This window comes from Sceloporus occidentalis, unplaced genomic scaffold (genome assembly GCF_023333645.1).
Source record: "Sceloporus occidentalis isolate IW3139 unplaced genomic scaffold, rSceOcc1.0.p SCAF_1, whole genome shotgun sequence".
NCBI classification, from domain to species: domain Eukaryota; kingdom Metazoa; phylum Chordata; class Lepidosauria; order Squamata; family Phrynosomatidae; genus Sceloporus; species Sceloporus occidentalis.
In genome coordinates this window covers 208,566,589-208,592,726 of record NW_028316981.1, presented here as the reverse complement: position 1 = coordinate 208,592,726, position 26,138 = coordinate 208,566,589, and the positions used below count along the sequence as shown (strand labels likewise).

The following is a 26,138-nucleotide window of genomic DNA, read 5'->3' as shown; positions in this document are numbered from 1 at the left end:
TCCAGGGTGACTTACAACATTATAAAACAGTACAATTAAAAGCATACAAAAAAGGTACGTTAAACTAAAACATAACCGAATGAAAGCTGCAAACGATAATAGGAATATAAATTATATTTCTTAGCCCTGCTCCAAATAGAGGACATTTTGAAATTCCTCCTGGATAGAAGGCTGAAATGGAGGACGCGTCTTGGGAAAAGAGGACCTCTGGTCACCGTTGTGTTGGGAGATGTAGTCCAGCGACATCTGGAGAGTCATAGGCTGCCCATTCCTGTGATGTGCTTCAGCCTCTCCTTGCTTTCAGTTGCCTCCTGAAGCACTTTGTCAGTAGATTCAGGGCAGAGAGAAAACTTCCTTGCGTGGGATGTAACTCACCTGTGAAACTCACTGCTACAAGATAATGGCGATGGGGGCTTCTTCAGTGGTTAATACCCAAAAAATTAGGTTGAAGCTATGGCAAAGAACTTCCATGTTTTCAGCCAAGTTCCCAGTAGCTCCAATCCAGTCAAAAGCAAAAGAATGAGGCTGCTTAATCTACACTGCAGCAATAATCCATTTTGGCACCACTTTAACTGTCACAGCTGCATCCTATGGAATCCTGGAGTTTGGCCAGTGGCTGCCATGGCCTCCTTCCAGGACATGGACTCTGACTCTGTGGACCTGATGCTGAACCAGAGCCGGAGGACGCTCCAGAGCTACACATCCCAGAGACAGGACCAAAGGGTCCTGTCCATTTAGACCCTACTTACCTTCACCAAACTCTTGAGGAGTAAAGATATACAGCTGGGCACAAAAGTTAGAATTGTACAAGCCATCGTATTCCCCGTCACCATGGATGGATGTGAAAACTGGACAGCAAAGGAAGCAGACGGAAGAAAAATTAACTCATTGGAGATGTGCTGGACAAGAGTGTTGAAGATAACATGGATGGCCAAAAGGACAAACAGATGAGTCTTGGAACAGATCAAGCCAGAGATCTCCTTAGAAGCCAAGATGATCAAACCGAGGGTGATGTACTTCGGCCATATAATGAGAAAGCATGGCTCACTGGAAAAGACAATGATGCTAGGAAAGGGCAAAAGAAAGAAAAGAAAAACGCATTCCAGATGGATTGACTCAGTCAGGGAATATGGGCATGCGATTGCAGGAACTAAGCAAAGAAGTGGAAGATAGGGGTTCTTGGAGGTGTCTCATCCACAGGGTCACCATACGTCGAGTTTGACTAGGAGGCAAATAACAACAACAAATACCTTCACCAAGCGGAGACAACAAGGGAAGGGCTTGAGGAGGCCTCAGAGGATTTATAAGAAACAGCAATTAATGAAGCAGCAGCAGTGTTGAGCTGCTAATCTATAAATTCCCAGTCCTGCCCTCCAGGCGTTGTCAGAGATTATCTGACCTACTTGGCTCCCTGTTGTGCTCTTGAACTCTGTGCTTGTTGACTCTGGATGCCATATATCTGACTTGGACATTGTTGGGTTCTAATTGGGACTAAGACTTCTGTTTACTAAAGAAGAGTAAATGCTGAACTGTGACTTTACCTGCTCCTTAGCTACTGGCTGTCAGCTGTGTAGCAGTCAGCCTTTGGCTACTTGCCTGGACAGTGTCTGGGACAGTGATCCCTTTAAATAGAGATATTCATCATTTGATGACTATCAGCTCAATGGGTGGAACAGCTGTACTTAAGCAAAACATGGAGGTCACACAGCATGTGGCAAGTTACTTTTTAGAAGAATACACATAATGACATGCTGAAGCTATCTATAATTGAGCAGTAATAGAGTGATGCTCTGGGTCCATTAGCTCAGTTAGGGATGGCTGCAAAGTGTCATTATATTAATTCTTTAAACTAGTTTGCCAACTCAGGAGGTGCTTTGATGATTCTGCCTTTGGTGTGTGAGCTGTGATGGTTTGTAACTGAGTCGTACCATCATTTGTCAATAAGTGCCCTTGTGTTCAGAAATCTCTCAGTTCTGCCAAGAGATACCTGGTGCTGATTGGTGCTTGGGGAGAGCATTTTTGCCATGTTTCCATTGCTCTCCCACCTGCCTTGCAGAAGGGAACAACGAAGCCACTGCTTCAATCCTTTTCAGCAGCTATCCTGTCCCCCTCGATGGAAAGCAGCCGTTCACTACTACAAGACTCCAAGCATTAGTGCCTCTCAATAATACCTGCAACATTTGTCAGTATCAAAGGCTGCTGCAGGGATCCTGAGGCTTCTGAACACATGCTGCTTCAGTCACAGACTGTCTTTAGTTCATCTGAAGCTGGGATCATCAAGTGATGGCTATACATGTGTGAACATGTGCAGCTTATATTACTGGTGACACTGTGTAACTGCAGTTGAAGCAAATAGTTCATTTAGTATGCCTCATGTCCAGAAGAGGGCAACCAAAATGGTGAAAGGTCTGGAAACCATGCCCTATGAGGAGAGACTTAGGGTGCTGGGTTTGTTTAGCCTGGAGAAGAGAAGGTGAAGAGGTGATGTGATAACCCTATTTGAAGTATTTGAAGGGGTGTCATATTGAAGATGGAGCAAGCTTGTTTGCTGCTGCTTCAAAGACTAGGACACAGAGCAATGAATGTATTCTACAGGAAAAGAGGTTCTACCTCGACAGTAGGAAGAACTTCCTGACAGTAAGAGCTGTTCAACAGTGGAATACACTTCCTTGGAGGGTGTTGGAGTCTCCTTTGCGGGTCTTTAAGCAGAGGCTGGATGGCCATCTGTCGGGGGTGCTTTGATTGTGTATTCCTGCTTGGCCCTTGAAGTGTCTTCTAACTCCGTGATTCCATTATTCCAGCACCCTTCGCAGTCCTGAAGAATCCACCATTTCTGCAGAATCTAACCCAATACTTCTGGTGAGAGCACCTAGTTGGAGAAAGCAGTGCTACACATTCCTTCTGATCGACATCCAAGCTCTGACGTCCCTTGATCAAAGGTGGCACTAAGAAACAAGGAGTATTCTACCCCCAAGAATTGGAGAGAGTAGTTTTTCATCCTTCCTCAGACTATATCTGGGAACATTATCTGGATGTGGCATTACTGTTCTGGACCAAGTTCCAGTGAGGTAGCTGTGATAGTCTCTGGTAGCCAAATCTTGTGGTAGCCAAATCTTGTGGCACCATAAAAACTAACAAATGTATTGTAGAATAAGCTTTTTGTTAATTTGTACATGGCAATGGACTCTCCATGAATCGCACCTTGCAAATGTGTGTAGGCCATGGTATTTGTATGCATAGGAATACTATTTGTATGAATGGGGGCTTCTGGGATGGTGGTGCCTGAAAAACTACAGAAATTTGTCACTGTGGCACATTTATAATGGTTCATGCAAGTGCAGTCCATTGGTGAAACTGACATTGGCATACAATTTTGAGGTTATTTCATGAGGACTGTCATCAGGACCAATGGAACAGAAAAATCACATCATTCTCCCTCGCTGCTGTGGTAGTTGGGTTTAAGGGAGGAAGAGATGTCTTTCTTTCCTTTTCATAATATCCTGGTAGTAAAGCTAAAGGGACCAGCATGGTATAGTTGTTTTGAGTGTTAGACTACAACTCAGGAGACCAGGGTTCAATTCCCAGCTTGGTGCAAAGAAAGCTGCTTTTATTGGCCTCTCCTCGTCTCTTCTTTCTAACCTGGGCTCAAATATTGCTCCTAAGTCTCTTAAATTAAGGCTACTGGAAATAGTTTTCTGTGAGTTGTGTTTGCGTTCTTACCTCTCTTATGCCCTCAGGATGATGCATGTACTGTACATTATGATGACCCTTTCCATATAGCCAATTAATCTTGGCAAGTACCACTATTTTTTCTCTAAGGCAAGGTGCAATGTATATTCTATAGAACTACTTCATGGTAGACTTGCCCATGTTCCTTACTCTTAAAGAAGATGCCCATGTAATAACTTGGAAGTAGAGTAAATGAAACGCATTTTATTGCACTGTAGTCTTTACAACCAGAAGCAAGCCAAAATCCATTATTAAGTAAGATGAATGGAAGATCAGACCTTTTTAATGTAAAATTATTGCTGGAAGATAAGTGTCCAAATGTCACTATTGTAGTTGCCAAATTTCTCTCTGAGTCAGCTAGAATCAGAACCCACTATGTATAAAGGGACAATTAGAGTCAGAATTAGAGTTTGGGTTAGAGTTAATTTAGCAGCTTCTTCTTCTCTTGTTTTACCATGGAGAATTTTATTGTGTGGAATTTTGAGAACTTGTATATCTTGACTGAATGCCTAAATTTTGGGTCTATGGACTGTAACAATTTAGGACTGACTGGCTGATTCCTAGCTTGGCCATGAAATGCACTGGGTGACCTTGGTTAAGTCACATTCTCTCAGCCTCAGGGGAAGGCAATGGCAAACCTCCTCTGAATAAATCTTGCCAAGAAAATCCCAAGATAGTGTCGCCTTAGGGTCACCATAAGTCGGAAACAACTTGAAGGCACACAACAACAACAACAAAGCTACATTGGCAGAATGGTAGGATTGCAGCCTTGCATTACAATCCTGTACATGTGTGCTCAGACATAAGATCCTTTGGGTTCAGTGGGATTTTTCTCCCAAGTGGAGGAACATAGGAATGCAGTCGAATATCTTCACCTAACTTGAACCTATCTGTTCTTTTTGAGAGTTGCTGTACATGGTATTGGCTTGCACGAAAGCAGATTCCTTCCCATCCTTTGCAAACCCCTTATCTCCTTTGAAGTGCTGCTATCCCTCACTTTGGGATTTCCGTATGCTGGTTGTAATTAGCTTGACAGGTCTTGTCAGTTTGTCAGAGAACCTCTTTCATACATTTAGGGCTTCATTAATTTCATTTCCTTTGGCAGTTTCAACGCAGAGTTCTTTCTGCTTGACAACTTGACACAGAGGATTTCTGTTTAAGAGAGGCTGCAAATCAACCTTGAACAGGGGGCAAATTTGCTGTCAGCGTGTCGAACTTGGCAGGTCTCTGGAACACTTTGACAGTCAATTGGGAAACAGGCTAATCAAGATTTTGACCCTGGATTGGTTATCTATAATAGGTCAGACATTTTAGTCTATAGGACCTCAGCTTTGACTTATAAGTTTGGCTTTGCAATGAAGAGAGTCAGGTGATAGGAGCCAATGGTGGACTTCAGGTTTGGGATAGTTGAATGATCATTCTAATCAGAGCTGCCTACCATCAGGTAAACTGAAGCAGTTACACAAACAATTGTAGGCATTATGGAAAGACAGCAAATTGATGGTTAACAGAGTCTGCATCCGCACTGCAGAAATAACCCGGTTATTTGCACTTCCCCGAATTCCATAACATTGAGCCATGACAGTTAAAGTGGTGTCAAACCGCATTATTTCTGTAATGCAGATGCAGCCTCCATTTTTATTGTTGAACATTTGCTGCCAGGGATAGGAAAAGAGGTGTTTGTGAGGTATTCTACCTAGTATGCCATGCTAGCTTGGTTGCTCTAGATTTCTATTCACTTTTGACTTGTTTCCTTCGTCTGTTCTGTAAACAGATGAACAAATAAAATATGTTGTTGTTGTTGTTGTTTTAAAAAATAATCACCACATCTTGGACTACTCATGTTCCATATTTAACGGAACATGCCCTATTGGAAAGTAAGTTTTTTTGATGGTGGTTGTGTGAACAATCAACTCCTCTGCTTCCATTAGCTTGAGCTGACCCTAGTTCTGATTTAGTACAAGTTAACTCCATATTAAGTATAAAATTAAGCCAGTATCATATTAGTGCACCTAAGATGACATCTGGCTTCGTAGCAAGCTTTTAGGATGCTATGTTTTGGTCCAGCAAGGGAATGCTTACATTTTTGTGACTAAATTCAGCTTGTATTCTGCAAGCTTGGGCACACATTCCTGGCTGCGATTAGATGCCCTCCTCAAGGTTCATAGAGGGACGTTATTGTTGCTGTTTCTGTTGTTGTTGTCGTTGTGTGCCTTCAGGTTTTTTCGGACTTATGGCAAACCTAAAACAAGCTTTAGCATGTTCCATAATTGCATCTCCTGGTTTTGTTTTATGGGCAAACCTTGGAACTGAATTTTGACTTGTTAGGCACACAGTTGTCCAATTTTCAGGGAAAGCTTGGGGAAAACGTTTGTTTGTTTTTTACTTGGATTCCCAGAGTGTCCCTGATTCTGATAGTTGTAATGCAAAATGTAACATTTCCACGTCCTTTCAGACTTGCCTGTGTAGTAGTAGCATGAACCAAATTTGCACTACATTTACAATATGGAAACGATAAGCATTTGGAAGTATATCTTGATGTCTTTATCTGTTTTGTATAGGGATGAAATACCTTGGGTTATTAGTGTTCCAAATTGAACGGTTTCAGCTCATTGGGAAGTAACCAACAATTTTGATGAGTCAGTGAGTGTCAGGACTCGAGTCCTCCTGAGTTCTTGTTATGCTTGCTTGTCATTTATGTTGTGCCTGCTTTGTTTTGTATTACTGGATGATGAGTTATGTTATAACTTTGGTATTGCTGGTGGAAAGGTTTATCTATTCTGGAGTTGGGTAATGAGCAGATGTAAAAGAGAGGTAAAAGGCACTGAGAGCTACCAAGGTCAGGTCTATGGGAATGTCTGTTATGATAGGAAAAAATAGAGCTGTTCTGGAAAGAGGAATTTTTGGTTTAGGAATAAATGGCGTTTGAGCAGGTGAAAGGGTTTGAAGTGCTTTGTGCTTTTAATATACTGTGTAACTGAAATTGCTTTAGTCCTAAAAACATTGTCATGCTGTGAACTACTTTAGTTTCTGAATAAAGCTTACTGTCTTTTCACTAAAGTTTGGCTTTCTGAACTAAGGTCAACCAGTGCATTACAGTGAGTAGGGCTCATGCCATAAATGACAAGAAACTCTGGTACAGTCGGCCCTTCTTATACACGAATTTTTTATACACAGATTCAAGCATATACGGTTTGAAAATGTTCCAAAAAAGTATAAATTTCAAATATCAAACCTGGATTTTCCATTATTTATAAGGGGCACCATTTTGCTGTGTCATTATATTTAATGGGACTTGAGCATACATGGATTTTGTTATACACGGGGGGTCTTGGAACCAAACCCCAGCGTATAACAAGGGCCACTGTACATGAACAAATGTGGAACAAACCTATACACTTATATAACCACTTACATGTTAATTTGATATTATATTATCTCATAGAGTGGGAATTGCAATGAGAATACAAGACTGTACAGGTTTACTCATAAGTAAGTCTTATTGTGGATTGCATACAGTTTCAACATGGTAACGGTAAGGACCCAAATTAGTCACTGTCAAAATGCATCTGAATATTGCTGAATTCCATCCAAACATGATTCTCAAATGTTTTGGTCTATTATGTTACACACATACCTTTTTTTCTCCCTCTCCTTTAGCTGTGGTTGACATTTGCTCCAGTGGCTGATAAGACAGCTGAATATTTTCACACCACAATGGATGTGGTCAACTGGCTCTCCCTTGTGTATCTTGTGATATCGGTTCCTGTGGGTCTCCTGGCAATATGGATTCTGGACACCATTGGGCTTAAATGTGCAGTAAGTCGGAATGGTGATTGGCAAAACCTAGTTTATTCACATGGTGGATTGAAAACCACATTCTGGGGAATTCCATGGAAACAGAGCAGAGATCCCTCCATTACAAAAGGAACGATGGCCACTGACCTTCTCTGAATGACAGTCTATTAACTACCACCAATGACTTCTGGCAGTGTAAAGTTAGGGAGATGGGGGCATAGGGTGCACTGTAGGGCAGATGATGTCATGTACAGTGGTGCTAGTGAATCCCACAGGGCATGGCTAATGTGTTTTGTATGAAGTAAGGTCAAATGAGATATGTTACATTCATAATCCTTTTTATATTTCTGTCTCTTATATATTTTTTTAAAAACCAAAACAGAATAGAAGCTGCTAATCCAGCTTCAGGCCACCTTGTTTCTGTTTTTCTTGTGTAATAATAATAATAATAATAATTTGTTTTATTTATATACCGCTATTCCAAAGATCATAGCGGTGAACATCAAGTAAGCTAATTAGCAAGTAAGCTAATTTGCCCCCAACAGTCTGGGTACTCATTTTAGCGACCTCGGAAGGATGCAAGCCTGAGTCGAGCTTGGGCCCTTTTGCTGGTCTTGAACTCGCAACCTTGTGGTTTTGAGTGAATGGCTGCAGTACAGGCATTTAACCACTGCGCCACCAGGGCTCCTTAAAATGGAATGGAAGCTGATATCTACCCAAATAGCAGGTTTCCCTCTCAAAACCAAATTTCATAGGAACCATGATGTGTGTATGGGGCAGTGGAGTGGAATAACTGCACCTACACCACAGTTATGATCCAAATCTGGGGTACATGTGTCAGCTTTTAAAAAAACAATGGACTCTAAAGCCATGCACATGTGATTACATATTCAATTTATCATCTAATTGGGCCTTGAGTATGAATCCCAGAGTATCTTCAAGAATTGTCCCTGTTCCTCACCAGCCAGGTTGATGTAGCTCTCATTTTTTATTATATATGTATATTCACTTTTATCCAAAATAATCACGGTCTTCTTTTCAAGTTTGTGCCCTCACAAAGTGGCATACATGAAGCAGAAGAAAATTTGTTCAATCACTATAGTAAAAATTATTGAGACTGAGCATTTTGACTTAGTAGAGCAAAACCTCTCATGGCCTGGCATGTGTATGTGCATGTCTCTCTGTGTGTGGTCCTCCAGTTGTTGGAACTGCAATTCCCCCAGAACAAACATAACCCAGTAGTAAGGAATTGTGGGAAATGCAGTACAACCTCTGGAAGGTGACTGTTGTCCACCCTGCTCTAAGTGAGGCGATGGAATTTCAATGTGAAGAAAAACATTGGGGGGAATCACATTAATGAAAGGCAGTTGGGAAGAGTTATGTTTTAAATTCTTGTTGAAAGTCTCATTCATTCAGAAGGGAGTTCTTCAGCAACTGGGCCCCCAAGAAGACCTTTCATGCAGACATAGATATGGATGTCCATTAATAGAGTCTGGTGTCCCAATTGGTTGTGGATTGTTGTTGTTGTTGTTGTTGCATGCCTTCAAGTCTTTTCTGATTTAAGGGGACCCCAGGGTGACCCTATCATGGGATTTCATGGCATGATTTGTTGAGAAGAAGGTTGGTTTTGCTCTCCTCTGAGGCTGGGAGAATATGATTTGCCCAGTGTCACCTATGGCTGAGCGGGTATTTGAACCCTGGTCTCCAGAGTCATAGTCCAGTGCTCAATAGTAATGGGAAAATGGGTTGCACAATCAGTCTGCTTGCTTGGCAACTTATCATTTTGTAGGTGGCACAGAAGCAAGACAAACTTTTGAGAACATTACTGGACAGCTGCTCAGGAAAGTCTTTTCAAATTGGCTAGGTGAGAAGAATCTGTTCATGCAGGTACATGACTGCAGGTGGCAAGTTATGTGTTCTTTAGGTAGATGATTAAGGGGAAGATCAGACAAGGTAGCTACTGAAATTACAGCTGTCCAGAAATGCAACCTGTTTTATTCAGAGAAAAATATATAGCAAGTTGTCGTTTACAGGGAGCTCTGTGAGAGTTCGCCATACTTCATTTCCATTTTCAGCCATCCTCAGCCCTGAAAATCAAGTCAATATCAACAGTATCTGTTGCAAATGTGAGTCTGAGGTTAAAAGACAGTAGGGGTTTTCAAAATCCTCACCCTAAATGCAGTGAATGTAAGAGGGGGAACATGATAGCATGTGCTTGCCATACTCACCACAGCTTTACATTCTGTGTTAGTGAGAAAGAAGGTTCACATGCATACAGATGTCTACACATTGATTTCCTTCTTATGAACAGGAAGCTTGATTATCCAAGGTCCCATTGAAGTGAAGGGCCTTAATGCACTTGTCAATCCCAGCTACCGCACACCCAATGAATACATAAAAGATACATAAGTGTTGATTTACCCAAGTTTACCTTGGATGTGCCCTAGTTGGATTTGGGCCAAGAAGCCCTACATGGTGTAGGCTAACTCTACAGCTATTGTGCATAGGCAGCAGATAGGTCCATATATGGGAAAGTTGGATGGTGAGCATGATCTTGCTCATACGTTCACAGAAGGAACAAACAAGGAGAGTCATCCACTAATTCTCACTAAGAGACTTAGGGAGCTAGGTATGTTTAGCCTGGAGAAGACAAGATTAAGAGGTGATACGATAGCCCTGTTTAAGTATTTGAAGGGGTTTCACATTGAGTATGAAGAAGCTTGTTTGCTGCAGCTCCAGAGAATAGGACCTGGAGCAGTGGATTCAAACTACAAGAGAAGAGATTCCACCTCAGCATTAGGAGGAACTTCCTGATGCTGTTTGATAGTGGAACACACTCCCTTGGAGTGTGGTAGTCTCCTCCTTTGGAGGTTTTTAAACAGAGACTGGATGGCCAAATGTCGGGGGTGCTTTGATACAGTGTTCCTGCATGGCAGAATAGGGTTGGCCTGGGTGGCCCTTGAGGTCTCTTTCAATTTTATGATTCTAAATTTCTGCTGGATGACCTATACACTGAAGGACTCCCCAGTTCACAAACCAATCCCTTAGCCTCTGTGCTTCAGTGTCATCTCAAAGTCCTAGCTATTTACTCATGGGGGACAAGAGAAGCATTTATTGAAGAAAGATGAACTTTCTGTTCATTTGGGGATTATACATTTGGGTGAAGATCAAGTGTAAAGCCAGCAGCATGGAAAGCTCCACCAATGTTCTTGTGTAGGATGGCCAGCTGTTGGAAAGGGAGGGTGAAGGTCATCAGCCTGTGGCCAACACAAGTAGTCCCTGTATTTCTCTGGTAGTTTCCCAGTGCACTTTGTGGACCAGTCAGTGGCCATCTTAGTCACAGGAGAGGGGGTAAGCTGGGCCATTGTACTGCCAGCCAAACAGGGCAAACTGCTTTCATAAGGAAACATTGGACACTACCTTAGGCACACTTGGAAAAAATACAAAATCAATGCTCTGTTCATGCTCTAACATGGGGTCTTTTAAATGCAACAAGTGTTCACTTCTGTCTCACTGATCTTTTTAAAGTTAATGCTGGTGACATGGTGTCTTCTCTTGCAGATTTTACTCTGTGCCTGGCTAAACATGATCGGAAGCATTATTCGGATTTTCAGCGTTGTCAGTTTCCTGAGTCTGGGTTCCCTTAACATTGTATACCTGCTGATAGGACAATGCCTTTGTGCTGTGGCCCAACCTCTTATCATTTTTTCACCCACCAAACTAGCAGCCTTGTGGTTCCCAGAGCATCAGAGAGCCACAGCCAATATGGTTGGCTCAATGTGTAAGTAACTGAGGGCATAGATGTTCCATTGAGTATTTGGTGTAGCGTGGTGACTAGCAGATGAACCAAGGCAGCCCTTCTTCTTATCTTGCCTCTGCATTGAGCTCTCTGTTCTCCCTGCTTTATTATCCCATATTCAGTATTGGAATATTAACTGCCCTATGAATATATTTAAGGGTTACTTTATAAAGGAGAATCCAGTATGAAATTGCTGAATTAACACAGAAAAGTTAATTTATGTCACTCACAACTTGAATCAAGATTATGCTTTTTTATCATATTATGCTGCAAGTGCTTGTTACCGCTCTCTGTGCCTTCAAGTGTTATAGTGACCCCATAAATTTCATAGGTTTTCTTGGGTAAAGAAAACTCAGAGGTAGTATTGCTAATTCCTTCCTCTGCAACATAGCCCTACAGCACCTGGTATGCATTGGTGGTCTCTGATCCATGTCCTAACTCGGGGTGACCCTGCTTAGCTTCCAAGACAGGATCTGGTGCCTTTCAGGTACAGGTTGAGTCTCCCTTATCCAGAAATTTGAAATCCAAAGTACTCCAAAATCCAAACCATTTTTCATGGGTGGCAGAGATAATGGCACCTTTGTTTTCTGATGGTTCGGGGTACACAAACTTTGTTTCATGCACAAAAGTATTAAAAATAATTGTGTATAAAATTACTTTCAGGCTATGTATAATGTGTATACGAAACATAAATGAATTTCATGTTTAGTCTTGATTCCCATCTCCAAGATATCTCATTATGTATATGCAAATATTCTAAAATCCAAATCCAAACTGCTTTTGGTCCCAAGTATTTTGGATAAAAGAGACTCATCCTGTATTTATATCAAGATTTCAAAAAAAATCAGTGCTAGTTTCTGAATGCTGACTGTAACTAGTTTACATACATCTAAGCTTTAATATAGTTATCACTGTCTGTATTTCATCCATTTAATTTCAGTCAGACTTTACTGCTAGTATTTTTCTTTCTTTCTCCCTACACCCTTCTCCAGTCCACTCATCCGTATCAGTGTGTACCTTTGCATAAACACAAACATACACATACTGGTATTACAGGGATCTAATGCAACTTGAACTCCTACACCTTGGTATCTTCCAGATCTTTGAGACTACAGCATCTGTCAGCCCAATGGTCAGGGAAGATAGAAACCAGCTGTAATAGCTGTGTTAGTTTTTAAGACACCACAAGATTTGTTATCTTTGAAGATAATCATGACTGCTAAACCTTTGTTGTTGTTATGTATTTTCAAGTCATTTCTGACGTAAGGTGACCCTAAGGCTCCCTGTGCTTTAATAGTTATTTATAAGGTAGGAGAATGGTTGCCAGTATTGTTGCTTTACGTCCTTAAAAGCCTTTATTAATAACCTTAAAAGCCTATATTAAGAACCCGAAAGGGAGAGAACTTGGGGTTTTCTCGCCAGGGGTTTTTTAGAGGAGGTTTGCCGTTGCGTTCCTTTGAGGCTCAGAGAATGTGACTTGCCTAGGGTCACTCAGTGGGTTTTCGAGCTGGAAGTCGAACCCTGATCTCCAAAGTCATAGTCCAACACTTGAACCTCTATGACACAATGCCTCTCTCAGCTAAACTTATAGGACGGTTTTAGACTATGCAGAAGTTCAATAGAGGTTGTCATCAGGTATTTGGGTGCAGGATTTCAACTTAATTTTATCAAAATACCATCTGCTCTTTTGAGAAGAACCTTAAAGAAGGTTCTTAAAGCAGGCTTTAAGGACATAAAGTAAAAATAGTGTCAACCATTCTCCTTCCTGATGAATAACTATTAAAGCACAGGGAACCAAACAAACAGATCTTTAACTCAAACCTTGTACGGATGTGAATTCCTTTGACTCTGAGTAATGGCTGTGACATGTTTGGGATTGTGTTTTAGTTGCTTGAGTAAAATCACCTCTTTTTTTATCTCCATTTAGCCAATCCACTGGGCATTCTCATTGCTAACCTGCTGTCTCCTGCACTTGTAAAGGAAGGAAAAGATATTCCTTTAATGGTAAATGCAAGAATTTTAGAATTCTGTATCACTTAACACTTCCACTTATCTGCTAGACAGCTGAGCCATTTTCATTACTTTTTAATACTTTGCTGGGTTTGTGTCTTACAGCTTGGAGTGTACGCAGGTCCTGCTGTATTTGCCTGTGTCTTAGCCACACTTGGTGTTCACGACAAGGTCCCTCCAACGCCGCCATCAGCAAGTGCCTGCCACTCTAATGCACCATCATTCTCGGGAGGCTTGAAGATGGTAAGTGGTGAGCAAAGCTAAACAATAAACTCAGGAGTAAAAGAGTTTACAATCTTGGATCGGTGCAAAAAATGAGACAGTTTATTTGCATACCTGAAGCTCAAAAATTATATTCAGTGCATACGAGGAAGTGGGTGGTAATCCATGAAAACTCATGCTAGAACCAGTGTGCTAGTCTTGAGAGATTTAAGAAGTTACAAATTGAAGGAACTTAAAAGGAAACGAAATCTCTGTAGTAGATGTTTTCTGCAGCATCTGCCTTTTCTTAAAGAAGCCAGGAGTCTCCAGAAGGAAAAGAAGGTGTCAGGAAAACAGGGATTGACTAGCAAAAGGTAACATGAGATTTCATCTCTAGGGTACCCATAAGTCTACTATAGCATTGCTTAGGCATTGCAGTGGATTTTTCATGTCATTCTCTTGCAGCAGTAGCATAAACCAACTGTCTTGAAGCACCTTAGAAACTCCTTCAATTGAGAAACACTTTCGTGGACTGCAGCCCACTTCATCAAATGAAGAGGGGTTTTTTTATTCTAAAAATGATTTTAAAAAATACCCCACTCTAAATTACATTAGGAATATAACTCTTCACTCATTTCATTCTAACATTAAAGAATGAAAACATTCAAAAGGTTTCTCCCACAAACTGTGCTATATTTGGGAACTGGTTTTTCATGAAGAAATTTTTTGTACAGTTTTTGCACTAAGATCAATTTTATTTTCATTTGGGTTAGTTGCAAAAAATCACTTCTGTTTTTGCTCTAACAGAGGAGCCAAAAATACAGTAAAAATTAAATCTCATTCTGCTGAGTTTCTTTGGCATGTTTTCCTCATCCTTTCTTGTTAAGGATGAGAAAATGTGCATTAAAAAACCCTAGTTGATAGGCATGCATTATATTATTTCCATCTAGTATTCGTCACTCCTCTCCCAACCCCAGCCCACCACAACCACACATCCCAGACTTTTATTTAAGTCCTCTGAACCCCAGAAGAGGATTTTCTGGTAGCATGCAGAACAGAGAGGAGGTTCCCTGTTTGTAAATGTACTTGCACTGGCATTAGGTACATCTTGGCAGCTTGTGTGACAAGTCTTTTCTGAAAAGCATGTTATGTGAGGTTATGAGAACGTTCTGCCTGCAGTGTTTCAAACTGTGTCAGCTCATTCACAAATGCAAGTCATCAGTTGCTGCTTCCGAAACTGAGTGATGAGCATTGCGTGCATGCATGGGAGCCAGGCTGCAGGTTTCTAAAATGATGTTGCTGGTAGGCTGGTAGCTAAAATCTTACATATATCAAGCTGTCTTCCTTCGATGAACTGTGATTTCATCCATTTTCCTCTGATTCATTGGAATCAGCTAGTTTTAGATGAAATTCATGCAATATGTCATGTGCTAGTTACATCAAAGAAAGGTGTTTTTTCTTCTAATTAAAAAAATGCAATAAAGATTAAAACTAGTTATGCATTATACTAATCAAAACCGCAAATAATCAAATCTGCAAAAGTCAAAACTGCATATGTGGAGGGGCAACTGTATATTTTTTCATTAGGGCAAGACTGTGAGATAGATGTATGTAGCAAGCAGACACTTCCAGCAGTCGCTGAGAAGGGCAATTGTCAGGTTGCCTCTGGTTCTCTGGGCATCATCTCATGTAAGAGCAACAGGAGGAGCCCAGTAAGGCTGGCTGGAAGCTGAGTGGAGGGAACACAAAGCTAGCTAGCAATGCCTTGAAAGAATAGGAGAAAACATACCAAAGGATTATGTGAGATGTGTTTGAAACCTTGGTCAGGAGCTCCAAGAGAAAAGATCTGAGAGCAGACTCAAGCTCTCCCAGAACTTGTTGGGAGCTGTGGCTATGAATAAGCACAGCATTGAAGCCAAGGTGGCAAAACTGAGACTGTCGTACTTTGGGTACATCATGAGAAAGCATGGCTCATTAGAAAATACAATAATGCTAGGAAAGCTAGAAGGCAGTAGAAAGTGAGGAAGACCACACACTAGATGGATAGACTCAGTTAAGGAGATCACAGTCTGAGTTTGTAGGATTTAAGCAGAGTAGTAGAGGACAGGTTCCTGGAGGGATCTCATTCATAGGGTTGCCATGAGTTGGGGTCAAGTTGAGGGCAGTTAACAGAAACAATAGTCCACCTACATAGCAGGACCCCTGTGTGATTGGGTCCCAGGGATGGCAAAGTGCTCCCCGTGGAGTGGATTGGGACAAAGGATGATGAACACCTAGACATGGAAAGTTTATATCCCTATTTAACAGGCATGCCCACAGATCACTGGATGGTCAATAGAATAAATAAAAAATACTGGGTGGCTCTCCAGTTTTGATTGGACTGCAGCTCCCACAGCCCTATTCAGCATAGCCAGTGGTGAGGAATGCTGGGAGCTGCAGTTCATTAACATCTGCAGGAGGACACAGTTCCCACCTCTGAGCTACAAGAGTTTCAGAACTGAGGTTTTGAGCACAAATTGCTCTAATTACAAACTCCACTCATTTGTTTTAAATCCTCTTCCCCCACTTTTTAAATTAGCAAATTAAATGGGCAATTATGTTAGGAATATCCCTTGAATTTTAATTATTCCTTTATACCAGGAATATCTTTTCACTTTGGGGCTTAGATTTCTACTTGAGTGAAAGGAAAATACTGGAATTGACTCAATCTGTCTGTGATCAAAGTATTGTTTTAAAAGAGCTCTCTTTTAAAAAAAAAACACATTATATAGAGAGCAATTTTATATACAGAGACTACGTATAGATTTAACATTGAGGTTGTGATTCACCTACCTGGGAATAAGTTCCAGTAATATCAATGACTCTTACTTCTAAGCAGGTATGTGGAGGATTGCACTGTAAATCAATGCTGGTTCCTTGAGGATTCATCTTGGTTTTACACATTTCCTCCATTCTTCTCTTTTCTTCTAGATGATCTTTAAGATATTAGAAGCTTCAAATTCTATTTTAAAGTTATATTAAATTGTTGTTTTTTAAAAACCTAGCCACTGTCTCTCATTATGTCTGAGCAAGTTTAGTTTAATGTACAGTAGGCCCTTGGTATCTGATGAGGTTTGGCTATAGGACCTTCCATGGATACCAAAATCCATGGATGCTGAAAGACCAATATATACAGTGGTGTATTATAATGGCATCCCTTTTATAAAATGGCAAAATCAAAGTTTGCTTTTTGAATTTTTTTTTTTTTGGCGTGGATGGCGGAATCCATGGATAGAGAATCCATGGATACAGAGGGTTGGCTGTACAGTATGTCCAAACAAGCCAAGAATAAACTCTGGTTTCTGATCCTGGCTTGTTGGGAGGAATTGTAGTTTAAACCAGGAGCCGCATACCTTCCTCAAGGTTGCTTTTGCACACCTTGGGCTCTCTCTCCCCCAGGCACTCTATTTCTAGCCAAAGAAAAAAAAGGATAATCTGAAGGGTTCCCTGCTTTGTGTAGCATCAAGAGTTTGTTGTTGTTGTTGCTGTTGTGTGCCTTCAAGGTGTTTCTGACTTATGTGATCCTAACCTAAACCCATCATGTTTGGTTTTTGGCAAGATTTGTTCAGATGAGGTTTGCCATTGTCTTCCTCATGTGACAAAAGCACAAATGAGCCTCCAGACACTTCCAGAGTTTTTCTGGCATTGTGGGAAGCCCATGTGTCCACTGGAGCTACTGCATTTGCTCATCCAAAGGTTCAGACAAAATGACAATCTAGAGCAAATTTAAAATATAAATAGGATATTTCCAGTTTGCTTGCAGCTGTGGGAGAGGCGGAAACAGAGAGCAGGTTTGTGAACATAATCTTAAATTATCAGAGGTAAGTCCCACTCAGTTCGATTAAGAGATCACAGCGAGTGAGAGCTAAGATACTAGAGGCAGGAAAATGGCACTTCCTGTAGAATTTGTTGGCCAAAGTAACTGCTTCATGGTGACTAAACCAATTTAAGAAGTTATGGTACTGCAATCCTCTGTCTCCAACTTAAACTCTAACTGAGATTTTGGAAAGTGAAGTCCAAAAAGGTAACTTCTCCAACCTCTGCTTTATCCCATGCTTTCTAGATACATATTGAGTTTGATGATAATACAACATTTCTTGCACCCTGATTGGAGCTATTCAGGAGATCAAGATACAGATTTCAACAGCCTGTATGGAGCATTAATATGTAGGGCTTGCTGTTGAATTATATTATGCTGTTTTCTGACAGCCCTGTCCTATTTTTCTTTTTTAGCTTATGCGAAATGTGCCTTACATCATCCTGACTCTCTGCCTTGGGGGAGGAATAGCAATATTTACATGTTACAGTGCTCTGTTGGAACAGGTCCTATGTGTAAATGGATATTCAGATGTAAGTTACTTCACATTTTTGGTCATCTTGTGAGGGAGAGGGCTTATGGGTGGGTTGGCAGAGGTGGGCAACTCAAAGCACAGCTATGGGAGGGAACTAAGGGATTTCAGACAGATGCTGTCACACGTTCTAGGCTGTATTTGGGGGACTGAAGGAAAAACAACAGCACAACATCAGCATGTGCTGGAGAAACCTTATACCAGTAAAGTACAAATGAAGACCAATGTTAAAACAAAATATCCTTCCCCTTTTTGTTGTGTGTGCCTCCAAGTAAATTCCAACTTATGGCAACACAAAGACAACCCTTTCACAGGGGTTTCTTGGGAAGATTTGTTAAGTGTGGGCTTGCCTTTGCCTTCCTTTGAGGCTGAAAGAGTGTTACTTGCTCAAGGCCACCCAGTAGGTTTCCATGGCTGAGTTGTGGATTCGAACCCTGGACTCCAGAATCCTAGTCCAGCGTTCAAACCACACAGGCTCTCTATGCTCTTTTACCATCATGATATCCGTGTCAAGGAAAGCTTGGGAGTGGGCTTTTGGCCCTTTACATTCCCTTCCCCACTCCTTTTTTTTACTGCAGGTATAAGATAGTCTACAGTAGTTCAAATCAACTATTTGAACATGGATCTCTCTGACATTTTGACTGGGCAATGGTAAGGGAGGTTGTGACTTGCTGAGTTCTGGCTTCTTGTTGTGTATAAACCTGTCCACGAAAACAAAATGTTTTGCTCGCCAGTTGCAAACCCAATTAATAACCATGATTTTTGTTGGCTTTGGCTTGCTTAAACCTTGGTTTATTGTTACTTCCATACCCAGAATTGTGGCTTGTTCCTGACTTATTTGTCTAACTGAGCCCCTTGTAATGGGGAGCTAGCAAAGGGGATGAAATTGAAACAGATCAGAAATGAGGGAGACATACTGTGATTTGTTTGGTCCTGTGTCATACAATTAATAGCTAAAACAACAAGCTATGACTAATATAAACCATGGCTTTGAGGGATATGCAGATACAAGCTGTGAATTAGAAAACTTGTGTTGTTCTGTTTTTAATTTATCTTCACTTCCAGCTTCAGGATGTGATTTTACAAATATCAGTAACTTGGCCACTTTGAACAAGCCTTCTGTAATAATAAAACATGGGGATATATATTTTAAATACATCTGTATCTGCATTGAGTTTTATTCTCTGTAGTAAAAATGATGCCATTTGGATGCTTAGCTGCACGGATGATCCCTGAACCATTGTCTGCTCATATGATGGGATGTTACTGAACTGCTACTTTATATTCTTAACCTCTACAGCTATGATATCTAATTAAATCTCTCTTTAGTTTTTTTCAGGTGTGAGTGGGGCCTTGTTTACTGTATCTGGGTTAATTGGAGCCTTCTTCCTTGGGCTGTATGTGGACAGAACAAAGAAATTTACAGAAGCCACCAAGATCTTTCTTTGTCTAACTGCACTGGCTAGCATTGCATTTGCAGTGGTAAATACCTTAAGAATAAATATTTTGTTTTATTTATTTTATTTCTATACAGCCTTTCTCCCAAGAAAGTTAAAAACATCTTAAAAACTTCACTGTAAAAATTGTAACACAATTAAGATTATCTTTTTTTTAAAAAAATAAAGTTAACATAAAAACATACGAAGTTAAGAACATAACTAAAACAAATGTCCCATACAAAACCATCTATCTTGATTATATGTTAATATCTTAAATGATGCTCCTTAAGACCAAATAATGCTCTGCTTGTTATACTCAAAAGTAAGTCCCACTCAGTTCAGTGGGACTTTCTTCCAGTTAATAGATTGCAATTAAAATTGTCCTTATGCAGACATAAAAAATTGTTCAACTAGTTAAGCCATGCCTTAGGAGTATTAAGAAATACCTTTCTGAATCATGCAGTAGTCTATATGAGTAAAGCTGGTGAAGGAAATGCAGGGAGGGGAAATTTCCATCTAAGCTCAAAAAAGCGGTGGTTAAACCACTCTTGGAAAAAACCCTCCCTAGATCCCCTGATAAGAAACAATTATAGAACAGTCTCCTTATTACCATTCTTGGATCAAGAGGGCAGTGGCCTTCCAACTCCAGGTTGTCTTGGATGAAGCCGATTATCTAGACCCATTTCAAACCGGCTTCAGGGCAGGATACGGAGTTGAGACTGCCATGGTCGCCTTGGTCGATGATCTCCGTCTAGGCATCAACATGGGAAGTGTGACCCTGCTGGTACTTTTGGACATCTCAGTGGCATTCGATACCATCGACCATGGTATCCTTCTGGAACACCTGAAGGAGTTAGGTATCGGGGGCACTGCACTCCAGTGGTTCCATTCTTACCTCTCAGGCAGATTCCAGATGATGATGCTGGGAGAAAGCTGTTCTCGTAAAAGAGAGCTGACATCTGGCGTCCCTCAGGGCACCATTCTGTCTCCCATGCTGTTTAACATTTACACAAAGCCGCTGGGAGAGATCATCCGGAGACATGGGACGTGGTGTTATCAGTATGTTGATGACTCCCAAATTTACTTCTCTATGTCTCCGACTGCTGCGATAACCAAGGATGGCATCTCTCCTCTAAATGCCTGTCTTGAGTTGGCGATGGTCTGAATGAGGGGAAACAAATTGAAGCTGAATCCAGAGTAAACCGAGGTTCTTGCGATAGGTACCCCTGATCTAGGGATGGAGATTTGCCAACTAGTCCTGGATGGGGTCACACTTCCCCTAAAAGATGAAGTTCGCAGTTTGAGAGTGCTCCTGGGCTCGTCTCTACAGTCGTCATCTCAGGTGGAGGCGATGGCCAAGAGTGCTTGGTACCAACTTTGGTTGGTACGCCAACTGTGCCCCTACCTGGCCCAGAGGGACCTTGAAACAGTGGTACTTGCACTTGTAACCTCTCATTTAGATTTCTGTAAGGCGCTCTACATGGGGCTACCTCTGTACCAAGTTCGGAAGCTTCATTTGATCCAAAACGCTGCAACCAGACTGGTCACCGGAACATCAAGATCAGACCATATTACTCCAAAATTAAAATCTCTTCATTGGCTGCCAATCAGCTTCCAAATGCAGTACAAAGTGTTGGTCATTATCTTTAAAGCCCTACATGGCTTGGACCCGAGTTACTTAAGGGAATGCCTCTCCCTTCACAATCCGCCCCGCACTCTCAGAACATCAGGGAAGAAATTATTGAAATATACGAAAACTAGACTAATTACAACTTCCCATAAAGTGTTTACAGCCGCGGCACCTAAACTATGGAACAACTTACCAGAAGAGATCCGTCTTATTCCCACCTTAGAAACCTTTAAGAAGGCACTTAAGATGGATCTCTTCCGGTGGTCCTATCCATCTGACCTTCTATAGCTGATCTCAAAGAACACTCCCACTTCTGACTTTGATAGCATGGAAAACAGACGACGATTTGTTCATTTTAGTGATTGGTAGTAGTTTTGTTGTTCATTCTATTGACTGTATTTTTAGATAAAATTGTATCTTGTATTTTATTGTTGATTTTATTCTCTGTTGTAATCCCACCTCGATCTGCAGGGAGAGGCAGGAAATACAAATAAAATTTATTATTATTATTATTATTATTATTATTATTATTATTATTATTACTACTATTGTTATTTTACATGTAACACTACAGATACAAGTAAGTGTATCTGTGTTGACTGTTTTAAGTGTGGATCAGTCCATGGAGAGTTAGACAGCATATTTACTGTGGTATTTTGATTCTTAAGCTTATTTAAGTTGATATAGAGTGGTCTCTGAAGGTGATTTTTTTCCTATGCACATCAACCCCACATGGATGCCCCCACAAACTCTTTGGAGGAAGGGCACAAGAAATGGAAAAATGGAACTGATGAAGTGAAAGTGAGCATATGCTAGGATGTTGTTGCTGTGTGCCTTCAAGTCATTTCTGATTTACAGTGATTCTAAAGAGAAATTAATCATGGGGTTTTCTGGGCAAGAATTGTTCAGAGGGGGTTTGCATTTGCCTTCTCTGAGTCTAGTCATCCTGTGTATTTCCATGGCTAAACTAGGATGTTTGTCTGTACTATTGTCCTGGGCAAGTTTGTGTTTCTCATTGCCAGTGTTCCCTAAAACATATCTTGCAAACTATAAAAATAGCAGTGCTGTCCCTCTGATGTGGTATAGTGGAGCCAGGACTTGCAGGGTAGAAATAGGAGGCCTTTTTGATTAGTAAGGGATAATGACATCTTCCCCCTCCTGACTTTATCTACCAAGAAGCTACTCTTTACAAAGTCCAGCTGGAGGATTTTTAATAGCATCAGCACTGGGAGGATGGAGAAAGAGGTCTGGGGAAATACATACTTCCACTGTCGGGTTGGAGCAGCATGTCTGCAGTAAACAGATGTATTGCTGCAAATACAATAAATTTTGAGCTGGAAAGAATGGGATTTCTAGTGTAGAATAGCTATTTGTGGCTGGCTAGAACAGTCAAGGTAAACAACAGCGGCCTCCAGAATCCCTATGGAACATATGCAAGGCTTACCTAATCTGATGGTTTCCTTTCATACGTGCATATTGCTACTTTTTGATGAAAGGTTTTTCTGAAATATAATAAACTGGGCTTTTGTGTAGTGCAAGAACCTATCCTTGTTCTTCCCATGTTACCTTTACCTCTGGTACCAAATTATCTGTAAAAAGAAGTAATGCCCAGGCACATACCTGCTTCATCAACTAAGGTATACCTGTGTAGTCTTGAGCTTATCCCTGTTTCAGTATAAAACCTTTGGGATGGCTTAGTCTTGAATGGCCAAGTAAGACCCACTAAATTTAGAAAAGAATTGCCCCTGATGGAGATGAAAACTGCTAGAATCTATCTGTTGATTTTAAAGATAAAACGTTTTCTCCTCGATGCTGAGAAAAATACTGACTGCCATGGTGAGTCAATCCATTTCAGAATTTATGACTACATTACTGGCTCTGAGTCATTGTAAGCATCTTGGATTCCCTGTACTGCTCATGATGGAGCTGAACTGCTGCTAAGAACATTTTGCCGCTTTGACCATGCCTCTCTTCCTGCAGGTGTCTCAGCTTAGAAACCAAACCTATGCTTTGGCAGCCATCAGCTCACTCTTTGGCTTATTTGGATTTGCTGTGTATCCTGTTGCTATGGAACTAGCTGTTGAATGCTCTTACCCTGTGGGAGAAGGAACAGTATCTGGACTGATCTTTGTCACAAGGTGAGTAACGCAATCAGAACAAAACCTCATTCAAGAGTAGGGAGGTTTGATCTATATTATGTGTCATGGCCTGTAGTGCTAAGATTCCCGTTGTTTCCCTTCTTTCCAAAAAGGAAGTAGGACAGATTTGTGGCCCTCCAGATATTGCTGGACTAAACTGCCATACAGCCTGGTGAGAGATGATGGGAGTTACAGTTCAGCAGCATCTGAAGGTTTCCAATTCCTAGTAGTTGGCAAAATAGAAGGCATCTGTGGTTAAAATGTAAAGGCCTGTCCATTCCTCTTCATGCTACAACTTCCTGTTATGGAATATTGTGTGCAGCTTTGTGCAAGCGGAGAACCAAGCTCCTGGGCATTTCATCCTCTCTTAGCCAAGTGCTGGGTTTACATCATTTTGAAATTTAAATGCATGTATCATGCTGCAAGATGGGTGCTTATACAAGTAATGCAAGTCTTAGAATAGTGATGGTGAACCTTTTCGAGGCCAAGTGCCCAAACTGCAACCCAAACCCCACTTATTTATTGCAAAGTGCCATGTCCCTCTGGCTTTCTAGTAACAAACTCTGGCAAACTCTGTGTTGGGATGATGGCACATGTGCCCAAGAGAGGGCTCTGAGTGCCACCTCTGGCATGCGTGCCATAGGTTCGCCATCACTGTCTTAGGAAAACAGACTGATTAGGTAACCATTTAGAAGACATCTAGGAAGCGTCAGTGTTCCTAGGATGTTTGGCTGACACAGAAGCAACTACTTTGCCAAGACTCACAGGGAAAGTGCTCCAATTCCTCAGTCCTATTAGTTGGCTCTGGAGAGCGAGGGACCTTTTCCAGTCTTTTAAAAGACCAGAGTCGTCAGCTATAGCAGAGTTAGCCAAACATGGCCACATACACTCTGTTCACCTTCGATTGCTTAGGAAAAAGTCTTCCCCCCCAAATGTTCACAAAACTCCTGAAAGACTTTCTCCCTTCTGCCTTTTAAAAGCTTCTTCACAATTTTAGGGCCTGGGAAAGGACCAGCAATCCGCTTACCTTTTCCAGCCTGGGAGCAAAGCACAAGGATCTTCTGCTACCTTTCCTTTCAAGTCAAGAATAATTCAGGCATGTTTTCAGCATCTTCTCTTTTATATATAGTACATTAGTACAAGTACAGTTCTACTTAGGGAGCTGGGTATGTTTAGCCTGGAGAAGAGAAGGTTAAGGGGTGATATGATAGCCCTGTTTAAATATTTGAAGGGATGTCATATTGAGGAGGGAGCAAGCTTGTTTTCTGCTGCTCCAGAGAACAGGACCCGGAGCAATGGATGCAAGCTGCAGGAAAAGAGATTCCACCTCGGCATTAGGAGGAACTTCCTGATAAGAGTTTTCTCAGAGAGTGGCGGAGTCTCCTTCTTTGACAGCTTTTAAGCAGAGGCTGGATGGCCATCTCTCGGGGGTGCTTTGATTTTGATTCCCTGCATGGCAGGGGGTTGGACTGGATGGCCCTTGGGGTGTCTTCCAAGTCTGTGATTCTGTCTGTGAGGTAATTGCCCATATATGTGTGAGAAGAATATACCTGGCACAGGATGTGAAGCAGAGGAAAACTTCAGGTTAAGGCAGGCATTATGGACAAGTACAGTATTTTATTGGCAGACCCAACCTACTGGCAAGGTGCCAGTGACCTAACATATAGATAGGAAGATAATGAACATCACAGTACAACCCTATACAAGAACAATACAGATCCTATAGGAATGTGATGGTAGGTCCACTGAAGGGCAAGAAGACAATGTATAATCTAAAGGGATTATCTTAATTGTTAAGTACCAAAACCAGAAAGAAATCTTTATCCAAATTAGTCAGACCTGCAGCTGGGAAGGTCCAGGGGTCATAACAAGGGAAACTGAAATTGGTTTTGTTTCAACAGCCAGCTCCTAGGAGTGCTCTTCATGCTTTTATTCCAAAGCTTGGCTGTGGAGAAGAAAAATGCCCCCTTTTCTACCTGTACTGCAGACCAAGGTGGAGCACTAGACTGGTCAAGTAAGTGTCATCTTCCACAATGTCTTGCCATGTGTTGTTGAGTTTTGAATTCCTGATGAATTTGCAGGCATTGTCTCTTGTCTGGTCTACTAGAGGGGATGTGAGAACAAAGTGAGGACTCTGTTTTTAGAAATACAGTTGGCCCTCCACATTTGCACCTTAGACTTTTGACGGTTTTGATTATTTGTGGATTTGATTAAGATGGTATCCCTAGGTTTCCCAGGGAAATTCTGCTGGAAACTGACCATACAGTTGTGCCAGAGGATCTAGAGATTCCTAGAGGTGGTCTCTCAGGTAAAACAGTAGTGTTTTCTATTTGTTATTTTTTTCACTTTCATGGGGGTCCTGTGCCCCTAACCCCAGCAAATGTGGAGGGCCTACGGTATATGCAGTTGATATTAACCGGGAGTCTGGCAAAAAACACCCGAGTATTCCTTGCCTAAGAAAATACTGTCAAAATTGATGGGGCCACCATAAGTTGACAGGCAGTTTGAAGGCACACACTTACTTGCATTATTCATTTTTTAAAAAGAAGTGTTCTTGAGCAAACCACTTTACTTTGAAGGAAATGTAGCCTGGGGGTATTGAGATGGAAAGCACCCCTTGTCCAGAATGAGGCCTGTAGCTGTTGAGCATCATTGAGAGGATAAAGCCTAGCTGCTCTCTACCTGCAAAAGTGCCTTTTACTGACAACAGCATCTTTGGAGGAAAACAGTGGATAGGACTAGGGGGAAGGTTTTCTCTAGACATCACAGCAGCATCTCTCCTTTCTTATCCTTCCAAGTGTTAAGGAGAGAAACCTCTGACAATATTGCTGGCAGCTTCCTCTATGTTGCTTGGAGAGAGCACAAGATGCAATTCTGATGAGGCATCTATGGTCCTTTTCAGAATCACCTCTCTCCTGATTATTCTTCAGCAAAGATCCAAGCTACACCATTAGTAGAGGGGTAGGATGTGGCTTTTGATGGACTGCACCACTGCAGAGGCAAACA

At 41.3% G+C, this 26,138-nt stretch overlaps 1 protein-coding gene across 3 annotated transcripts in view; it reads left to right on the top strand.

Moving 5' to 3' along the window:
- Positions 1-26,138, top strand: part of SLC49A3 (solute carrier family 49 member 3) — a 29,999-nt gene that overhangs the window by 1,652 nt on the left and 2,209 nt on the right. Inside the window, exons 2-10 of one of the 3 annotated variants that reach the window (XM_089510742.1) lie at positions 7,390-7,548; positions 11,089-11,308; positions 13,254-13,330; positions 13,442-13,579; positions 17,810-17,926; positions 19,255-19,407; positions 22,975-23,132; positions 24,113-24,228; positions 25,034-25,126. In XM_089510742.1, coding sequence (XP_089366868.1) covers positions 7,390-7,548; positions 11,089-11,308; positions 13,254-13,330; positions 13,442-13,579; positions 17,810-17,926; positions 19,255-19,407; positions 22,975-23,132; positions 24,113-24,228; positions 25,034-25,044 — 1,149 coding nt within the window. In that variant the 3' untranslated portion in view covers positions 25,045-25,126. Of the gene's footprint in view, positions 1-7,389; positions 7,549-11,088; positions 11,309-13,253; positions 13,331-13,441; positions 13,580-17,809; positions 17,927-19,254; positions 19,408-22,974; positions 23,133-24,112; positions 24,229-25,033; positions 25,147-26,138 lie in introns of those variants that run through there. The other 2 variants (XM_089510752.1, XM_089510732.1) reach the window with 2 other exon arrangements.